Genomic DNA, 9,197 nt, shown 5'->3' on the forward strand with positions numbered 1-9,197 from the left:
CTAATTAACATACGTAGCTAAACAGAAGACTTTGGAACCTGGATACATTGACTAAACACAATAACATAACTGCAGTTCAGTATCCATTACCAATTGAACTAAAAATATTTTGAGGTCTTAAGTTCTTCCCCCTTGAGAAGTTGCTTAAACAGAGCTCATAGGTCCCAGTACCAAACACTGGCCCACTTTCTCTATTTGGATATATCCCCTGATAAATTTAAAGGACCCACTCCATTACAAAACATCCCCATAACTCACTTTCATTGGCCTTCCCTTTATTTTCTACTATTGTCTTTTTATCTTATTTTTTACATCCACTATTATAAGTCCAATTTGTTTATTATTTTAATTTTAAGAAAAAAAAAACAGCGTCTATATATAAACAGAGTTACTCGAATGAAACAAGCAACTCCCCATTTTGAAAAAAAATAATATATCTTTAAAACATTGGAAACTCAAGTTATGGCGAATCTCTCTTCTGATCTTCAGACATACACCGTGGATGATCCCATAACTCAACTTGCAGAACTCAACAACACTCTTCATCAGTTCCAAACGATGTTTGCTCCTCCTTTCTCTTCTTCTCTGGATTCTCTCTTCTTTCATCATCATCAACATCAACCGTTACCAGATCATTTTCCCGGAAAATCTCCCGAGAATAACTTTCATCAAGGGGTTTTCATCCCTTCTAATATTCACAACAAAAATGACGACTCGTCTCTCGATTCCAAGAAGAGAAAAACACTAATGGCGTCCATGTCTACGTCGGAGAACAGTGTCTCTGATCAAACCTCTTCTGCTCAAGTTTCCATTAATGGAAATGTTCTGACCAAAAATGTATTTAACTAACCTCAAAACCCTAATTTCACATATCAACTATACTATCAATTTCCTTTGTTCTAACCTTTTTTGTTCTTATTAAAATCTCAGAATTCCTCAAGGAGAGGGAAAAGGCTGAAGAATATAGAAGATAAGAAAGAGAGGGAAGTTGTTCATGTTAGAGCCAAAAGAGGTCAAGCCACTGATAGCCACAGCTTAGCAGAGCGGGTATAAATTAATTACTATATCAAATGTATATTGATTAATCCGATACTGTTAACCGTAAATTGTATATAAGTGAAAATTATTAGTTAAGAGACTTTCATATTTATTGAACTTCAGGTTAGACGAGGGAAAATAAACGAGAGATTGAAATGCTTGCAAGATATAGTCCCCGGATGTTACAAGGTGGTTATAAGAAATTTAAACCAAACTATTTAAATTTGTTTAGACTATAACAATTTCTTGGCTTAACTATTTACTGATTATATGTTTGGTGATACAGGCAATGGGAATGGCCACGATGCTGGATGAGATAATTAATTACGTCCAGTCGTTACAGAACCAAGTCGAGGTATGAAGATTATGACAGTTTTTGTAATTATCTTAACTCCCTTCGTTTAACTACCTACTAATGCGTGTTCTTTTTTTCTTAATGTGGAATCAGTTTTTATCTATGAAGCTTACAGCAGCGAGTTCTTACTATGACTTTAACTCAGAGGCTGATGCTGTTGATTCCATGCAGGTACAGAATCTCGAGTTTTAATTAATTCGTCTAGTGAGTAACTTCTTAATGTTTTATAGTATGTGGTTATTGTTAAACTATAGGGTTTAACTAAATTTTAATATTAAATAATTAATATTTGCAGAAGGCAAAGGCACGTGAGGCAGTAGAGATGGGGCAAGGGAGGGATGGGAATACTGTCTTCCATTCATCATCATGGACCCTTTGACTTTTGTTTTTTTTCTCTCGCTTTTTGTTGTCTTTCAAAGTTATCCTCTTTTGGATAAAAAAATACTTAAAAGATTGATTTCAATAATTTGGATCCAAATGATGATATGTATACTGTGTAATGTCGACATTTTAAATTTATTGCATAGAGAAGAGACTGCAATCAATTAGATTGGACAGTGACACATGTTCTATGGGGATCTTATTAAGTTTTTAACAGTACAAGTTTTCGGCATTAAATTGGTATTTTACTAATATATCTGAGTGTTCCATATTTTGTAACTTGAACACTAACTTATAATACAAGTTTAAATTTAGTTGTCATGTTATATATGGCTTTTAAAATATACATATCTGAAAAAAATTAAACCTTTAAAATGTTACATTGTGGTTTAAAGTACAAAAAAATTAATATATTAAAAGGATTGTAACTGCCATAAAACTTAATCAGATCCAACCACTATTGTTTTGCAGTATGATTGGTCTATAAAAAAGTATTTTGAAAATAGTACATACCTCAGCAATCACACTTTTAGAGAATGGGCATGGGTTATCACTTATGAGTCAGTCATGAGGAACGTTGTTTATTTCGATATTGTTAGTTAATAATAAGATCAGACATATCTAAGTAGGGTTAGTTTAATATATACAATATTACATATTAACTGTTACTTTTTGAGTTGATTAAGTTAGTATAACATGAACGATGAATTATTTTTGAATTGTTATGTAGTATAAGAGTATGCCCAAGCTATACTTGTTTTTTTTAAACGCAACTTTTTCATTAAGTTCAACTTGCTTGATTACAAATAATAGAGGGAATTGTCCATCCTCATCAAATATAAAGGTTTTTTCACTCCAACACATACTTTAAAACTTCAAAGTTTAATACTTCAACTTTAAAAGTTTAAGTTTCATACTTATTACATCTAAATCCTTGTAATTATACATCACACAAACAATTTTAATAATTTTACTTTTATCACTTTAGTCCATAGAGTTTATATCTCATAAATATAAAATTTATTTTTCACAATAAAACTATACATACACTTAAAAAAAATATATATTAGTATACGGAAATAGATTACATAGTTTTAACATCAATTTTACACATTACATTAATCAGATTTAATACAAATGATATCTTATAATTTATGTCTCATTTGTTTTTATATTCTTTTATTATTCATATAATATTTTATATTTTAATGTAGCATTTTATTAATTAATTTTATAGTTGTTTTAAAGTTTAAAAAGTAAGACTAATTATGATTATATCTGAAATTTAAACCGTAATTTTTGAGGTTTCGTGTAAAGTTTTACCACTGGAAATGAATAGCTTAAAACATAAACGAAATTCTGTAAAACTTCGAAAGTGAAACATGAGTTGGAGATGTCATACATTTACTGCTACATCTATAAATCATTGTATATCTTCAAAAAAAAAAATAGTTGTAATCGATATCTTTTCTTTTAGTTGTTTCATGAAGATTAAAAAAATTTAGCTTCTCTATGCATAAATATTCATGTTTATAGACTAGAATGAATATATAACACTATTTATTAGATTATTTCTTTTGGCACCAACTACCATATACTTGCATGTAATATAGTGACTTGTGTTAGTACATTTGTTATACTATTCTTGGCCAAATCCATATAACGAATTTCGTAATCTTATCTCAAATTCAGAACTGTATACAGGACTATCGAGTTATTAATTTATAAACCGAGACATGGAACATCATCAATAAAAACAAAAAATGAAATCATAATTTATAAAGTATACAGCCACCGCCTTGGCGAATTCTGTAACGTCTGGAACAAGAGTCATCAAAAGTATAGTGTTAGGACTTATGACAAATGAATAAGACAGAAATTTAGCAAATGCAATAAAATTAGTACTTGATTGACTCGGGGTCAAACAAAGACAAGCACATATGATAAACTTGAACACCAACTGGATTTGGACCTGAGGGAGTTGACGAAACTACCCCTAAGTTGTTGCTATCTATAAAAAGATATGAATCATGTGATGCTGTGTGTCTCCAAAACGATACACAAAGACAAAGAGAGGTCTAATGCCGTCTGTGGAAGATTATGTGATTGTGGATTTCGAAGGAACGTGTTTAATCGTGGAGCAACCAAATATATTTTCTTCCTTTAATTTGTGGAGTCTGTAATTATATAAACATAGCTTTAATTTCATATTCACTGACTGACAAAAACAAAATTTCATATTCATTGAAATAAATAATTGCATGAGTAGTTCATAGAATCTGATGGATGTTCCCTATTCATCATATGCATGATTGGGAAGAACAGAAAATTTAGATATTTAATTCAGTTCAAAAAAAAAAAATTGGATACTTATTACTACTTTTTAAGCATATCGGAAATTGTAAGCTACTACAGTTAGTGTTGTTGTTCTGTTAAAGTCCCAGTTCAAATATGAAAAAGTGTGAGTTGTAAATGAAGTTTTTCAGTTACCTATAAAATAATATCCTTTTTGTATTTGACATTTTACAAATAATATTTCAAATTATATAATTTTTAAAATTTTATGTAAAATATATTAACTAATTATGTTATGACCTTATACAATTTTGTATTTTATAATTTATTTTAGTTGCATTTAGATAATAACTAATTATCATCCTAATTTTAACAGAAATACATTTAAAAATAATTGTAAGACGATTGTGACATTTATAAAATTATAAAACTGAGTAAAATATAAAATTTTGCTGGTATATGTTCATTTATGTTTTACATATTTCACATTACTTCATATAATCCAGTACATGCATTGCTTCTAATACATTGTTTTGTTTACTATATTATATCAGTTTTCCTCTATTTCAATTGGATAAGTAGTCATATATAAATAGTGAAAAATGTAAAGATAAAGCCTCAAAAAGTGAGAGTGGAGTCCATTGCATGTGTTGCTCTCAAATTGGATGTGCCTTAGTTTAGGGCTTTAACGATGACTTTTGGTTAGTTTGAGAAGAAATTAATCGAAAGTACTAGATAAACTTGAACATAAAATAAGTAAAAAAATCATTATTATATAACAATAACAAAAGAGAGAATAGATGCAATGCATGCATCCATGAAACTAGGGAGGAGGACAGCTTGAAATGGACCATTACTTGCCCTAAAAGAAAATGAAAATGTGTGGGTCTTCCTATTCATTTTCCATCTTATTGCATATATTTTATATAAAACATTAAAATACCTAATTTTTAATAGTTCAATTGATTAGTTAGTGGATGATTGTTTCTTGTTCTACCAGGCTAATAGTCATGTTGAAAATGATTCATATATAGAAGAAAGAAACTTTCTTAATTATACAAAAATATAGTATGAGATCTTAGAGATTCTGTTTCCTCATTTAAATACTAAACCTAAGTTTCATTATATTAAGCAACTATGCAATTTATAATCCAATATATAATGTCCAAAAGGATGGTTTTGGGAAACAAATAAACATTTGGGACCAAAAGAAATTCTATAAATAGAATTGGGGATCACATCATTTGGTGGCAGAAAAAAAAGATGGGCAAGTTCAAGGATCCAAAAACATTGTGGGAACCACCAACCACCAACATTTTGGAAGTGGCCCAAGTTGAATGTGGAGGAGGAGTTGGCTCCTCAAATCTGTGAAGTCTATTCTAGTCTTAAGCCTTCACCCTTAAGACTTAACCCACAAAAATCTTCAAATCCGCACTTTTTACATAATCTATACACTTTCTAATATTTTAACATATCTACTAGAGCAAGTGTGATGATAACAGTGTTTAACACCAGGACATGCTTCCACAATACATGTTTTATTTTTTAGATATTTTTTTGGTGTCAATACAAGTTCACACTAAAGAGTTATTTTTCTTGTCAATAAGACTTGAAAGTCTGAATAAAACTGTAAACAGGACTTGGAAACTTTGGAAGTCGGAAGAAAGTTGTTACCAAACATAATACATCAAAGTGAAAGAACAGATAGTTTTCTCCATGGGCTATTGACCAAAGCATTCAGTGATACATTGAAGAAAAAAATATTAGCTACTTCTTTTCCTTTTCTACAAATGATCTTACACTTGACTCGGACCTTACATTCAAACCCCAAGCCTGTCTCTTCTAAGCTATAACACGGAGACCAAGCGACTGTGGCGATGAGCTTCACTGTCGGAGAATCTGTTGGAGCTGAAGGACTTGGTTTCTCTGTTCTGGTGGCAGTAAATTGATCTGCTCTGGGGTCAGGCTCATCACCTGTTGAAGCAATGCCTTCTCCATCTCTGCAGATATCTGAACAAATAGGAAAAACACAATCATCAACAAAAAGAACACAAGCCTCTTTCCTCTGTGATCAGCAAAAGTCACTGAGAACATACAACTACAGCGTCTACTGTAAAGGAATGTTGATTTGAGGGTCTTAAAATGATACAAGTACAAACTCATTGACATGATAATATATATACTCAAAGTACAAGCGGTCCAATGGCTGCGTCTTTCAGTTTGCAATATGGAAATGTAAATTACCGGTGCAGGGCGAGGTGGTGGGCCGCCTCCAGGTCCAACTTGGCTTGGTGGAGGCACCGGTCCTAAGCCTGGGAGATGAGTAATGTTTGAGCTATCTGATTGGCCAGCCATCCAAGAAGGACCTCTGTCTGCACCCGTCGGCCCTCCTAATTGGTTATTATTGTAGTCTCCACGAAACTGACCTCCACCCTGAAACAAAAGACAAGATACAAGCCGCAAAATTCAAAAGCATAACTGTAACCTGCAAATTTTCCATTTAGGCTATTTATTGTTTAAAGCAAAAACGTTCAATCGCAGTAGGAACTAGACGCTAGATGACAATGACCAAAGATGAGAAGGTAAAAAATTTCATATCTGATCAAGTGTGAATAATGTTGGAAAGAACCCTCGTTAAAAGGTGATTAACGGAGAACAAAGATAAAGCAGCAAGGTTGCATAGTTAAATCTGAAAAAAAACCGATATCGCCTAGTAATAAAGAGTACAAATACCTGATAAGGTGGCTGGCTAACGAGATGTGGCTGTCCCTGAGGGAATTGAGGTCCACCAGAAGCTGGGAGTCTGTTGCCAGACTATGAATTGGTACAAATAACAAGCTTCCAGTCACAATGATGGAAACAAGAGAGAAACGATAATAGCTGCTTAGTAACTCTTGACTTACGTGAAACATGGGTTGAGAATGATGCTGAGGAGGTGCGCCATGGTGCCGAAACCCAGCGTTGGGACCAGTCTGGGACGGTCCAAACTGATGAAGATATGGTCTAGGCTGTTGTTGAGGGCCCCCAACCGAGTGCATTGCTTGTTGTTGTTGCAACTGAGTGGAGGAGGCTGGTGTATCAAGGTGATGAAAAGACTGTGGTTGGGATGTCGGATGATGAGGAGCCGGGGGAGGCGCGGTTTGAACTTGAGAAGACTGTAGACGAGACAAAGAAGTGCCAGCAGGGTTCAGACGCTGGGGATGCGAGAAACGAGGCTGCTGCAATGGAGCATTATTGGTCGCAGATACAGAAGGTGGAGGAGGAGGCATAGGCATTGGTTGTTGCAGTGTGTGTTTTCTACTCGGGGCTTGTGGCTGCACTGTAGCAGCTGGCTCTTGTAAACCAATACCGCCTTGAAGAGAAGACGTATGAGCTTGAGCGCTTGGCTTTGGCAGGAGAGATTGATGAGACTGTTGAGGCTCAACTTTGGGAACCTAGATTGAACAGAGTTGTTGTTAATGTAAAGTTTATGAAAAATGAAATTCTAAAAAAGGTTCATCAAGCTAATACCACTTGAGGAGGCTGAACCATTCCCAGCATGATCTGTGCCTAACATTCATCATCATCATCATCATCATCATCATCATCATCATAACAACAATGCTAAACCTAAATTATTCCAAACAAATCATTTAAGTATCGAAGCTGGGAATCAAAACCTGGAAAAGAGCCTTGGTTAAAAGAGGGTTCTGAATCAGAATCTCTCTCGCTTGTTCATGGTTTTGATCGATCAGCGCCTGCGTCATCAGATTCAATCGATCGAAAACAAGATTAAACCTCGAGAGAAAGAGTTGCAGTCGATTATAGGGGGTGTAGAGAAAAGAGAGAAGGTAACCTTCATTTGAGACATGATACCGTAGAGCTGACTTTTCGTCATTCCGGCGAGATTCGCTGGTATAACGCCGTCTCCGCCGATTTGCTTGCCCGCCATTGTCGCCGTCGGTAATCGCAACCGTGACAACTTTTGAGTGTTTTTTAACTTTTAACACAACAGTAGGTAAAAACAAGCCTGGGCCTCGCACAGTTTGGGCTTTTGAAGTGTTATCTCGCGACCTGATTCGCTTTACTTGTTTAGACTCGGCCCATTAACCATAATTTGTATTGTTTTTTAGTAAATAAAATACCATAAAGATATACCACTAACTTTAAAAAAAAAAACTTGTTTAGTTATAATCTAAAGGCTAATATTTGTGTTTTACTTAAAAAAAAAACACTGATTAAACTAAAAGTACTTGTATATAAAAATATAACTTCAAACTAATTGATGATTCTATAAAACTAATTGATGATTCTACAAACGGTATAGACCAAATCTAATTCTGGATCAGTTTTATCTATCTGCATGCCTGAATCTATTCGAGTCTACTCTAGGTTAGCTGATAACAAACATAGTGGTTCGTGATACTTTTATACTAGATCGAGTCTTTTCTAATTTTCACTTTACTTACATTTTAGCGGTTCTCAATGATTTTAGCGTTACAGATCTAGTATATAGACATGCATTTTTTTTTTCCGTCGATAGACATGCATTAGATGTGCTCATTAAATATATGAAATTTATTCGACGAGCTTTATGTGTAGTGTACCATGTTAATTGAACACGTAACATGCACTTATCTATAGATCTGTAATATAAATATCTCTTTTCGAAAAGCAAAAGCCTTAATACAAGCTTACAATTACAAAGCGTGTGACACGGTTTTGGCCTCTTCACTTTCTTGTTGCTGCACATATCTTCTTTTTATTTTTATTTCCATCCATAGTTTTCGTATAATTTATCTATTGAATATATAGGGGGATATTACATACAGTATTTATTGATAGGATTCTTGCCTTTGTTAAGTAGGTGTACGTCATCGACTTTATTTTTATTCTTTCAGGTAAAAATCGAGTCTTCCACTACATGCACCCTCGCCATGTTCTGCCAATTTAAGAATTTTTTTAGAAGATTTTTTTTTTTAAAGTTTAAAAAAGTATCAGTTATTTTTTTGGGCTTTTTGCAAAATTGACCTACAATTTAAAGTTAAACACAAAACTAACCTCATTTTTTTTTGAAAATTGGTTTTGCCCTATTCACCCCACAAGTTCATATAATTTACGAAAATGCCATCAATTTTTTTTTTTTTTT

At 33.4% G+C, this 9,197-nt stretch overlaps 2 protein-coding genes across 4 annotated transcripts; one reads left to right on the plus strand and one right to left on the minus strand.

The window, feature by feature from the left end:
• Positions 1-418: 418 nt before the first annotated feature.
• Positions 419-1,925, plus strand: LOC106298977 (transcription factor BEE 3). The gene is made up of 6 exons (XM_013735103.1): positions 419-837; positions 931-1,047; positions 1,162-1,227; positions 1,325-1,393; positions 1,487-1,564; positions 1,689-1,925. The coding sequence occupies exons 1-6, from the start codon at positions 463-465 to the stop codon at positions 1,770-1,772; spliced, it is 789 nt and encodes a 262-aa protein (XP_013590557.1). The 5' UTR covers positions 419-462; the 3' UTR covers positions 1,773-1,925.
• A 3,774-nt stretch (positions 1,926-5,699) lies between these two features.
• LOC106298372 (cleavage stimulating factor 64) lies at positions 5,700-8,043 on the minus strand. 3 transcript variants are annotated; one of them, XM_013734483.1, is made up of 7 exons: positions 7,905-8,043; positions 7,729-7,806; positions 7,580-7,591; positions 6,973-7,503; positions 6,803-6,883; positions 6,314-6,502; positions 5,700-6,079 (listed from the first exon to the last, which is right to left on the minus strand). In XM_013734483.1, the coding sequence occupies exons 1-7, from the start codon at positions 7,998-8,000 to the stop codon at positions 5,954-5,956; spliced, it is 1,113 nt and encodes a 370-aa protein (XP_013589937.1). In that variant the 5' UTR covers positions 8,001-8,043; the 3' UTR covers positions 5,700-5,953. The 3 variants fall into 3 exon arrangements, with proteins under 3 accessions (XP_013589937.1, XP_013589936.1, XP_013589935.1); XM_013734482.1 differs by having other exon boundaries at positions 7,580-7,612; XM_013734481.1 differs by having other exon boundaries at positions 7,580-7,618.
• Between the last annotated feature and the right edge of the window lie 1,154 nt (positions 8,044-9,197).

This window comes from Brassica oleracea, chromosome C6 (assembly GCF_000695525.1).
Source record: "Brassica oleracea var. oleracea cultivar TO1000 chromosome C6, BOL, whole genome shotgun sequence".
Classification (NCBI taxonomy): Eukaryota; Viridiplantae; Streptophyta; class Magnoliopsida; order Brassicales; family Brassicaceae; genus Brassica; species Brassica oleracea.

Excerpts from the sequence above, each read along its gene's own strand:
- LOC106298977 (XM_013735103.1), top strand. The coding sequence starts at position 463 with ATGGCGAATCTCTCTTCTGATCTTCAGACATACACCGTGGATGATCCC. Across the intron at positions 1,228-1,324 it reads TAGTCCCCGGATGTTACAAG|GCAATGGGAATGGCCACGAT; the intron begins GTGGTTATAAGA and ends TTGGTGATACAG. Across the intron at positions 1,394-1,486 it reads CGTTACAGAACCAAGTCGAG|TTTTTATCTATGAAGCTTAC; the intron begins GTATGAAGATTA and ends ATGTGGAATCAG.
- LOC106298372 (XM_013734481.1), bottom strand. The coding sequence starts at position 8,000 with ATGGCGGGCAAGCAAATCGGCGGAGACGGCGTTATACCAGCGAATCTC. Across the intron at positions 7,807-7,904 it reads GTATCATGTCTCAAATGAAG|GCGCTGATCGATCAAAACCA; the intron begins GTTACCTTCTCT and ends CTGATGACGCAG. Across the intron at positions 6,503-6,802 it reads TTAGCCAGCCACCTTATCAG|GGTGGAGGTCAGTTTCGTGG; the intron begins GTATTTGTACTC and ends CTTTTGTTTCAG.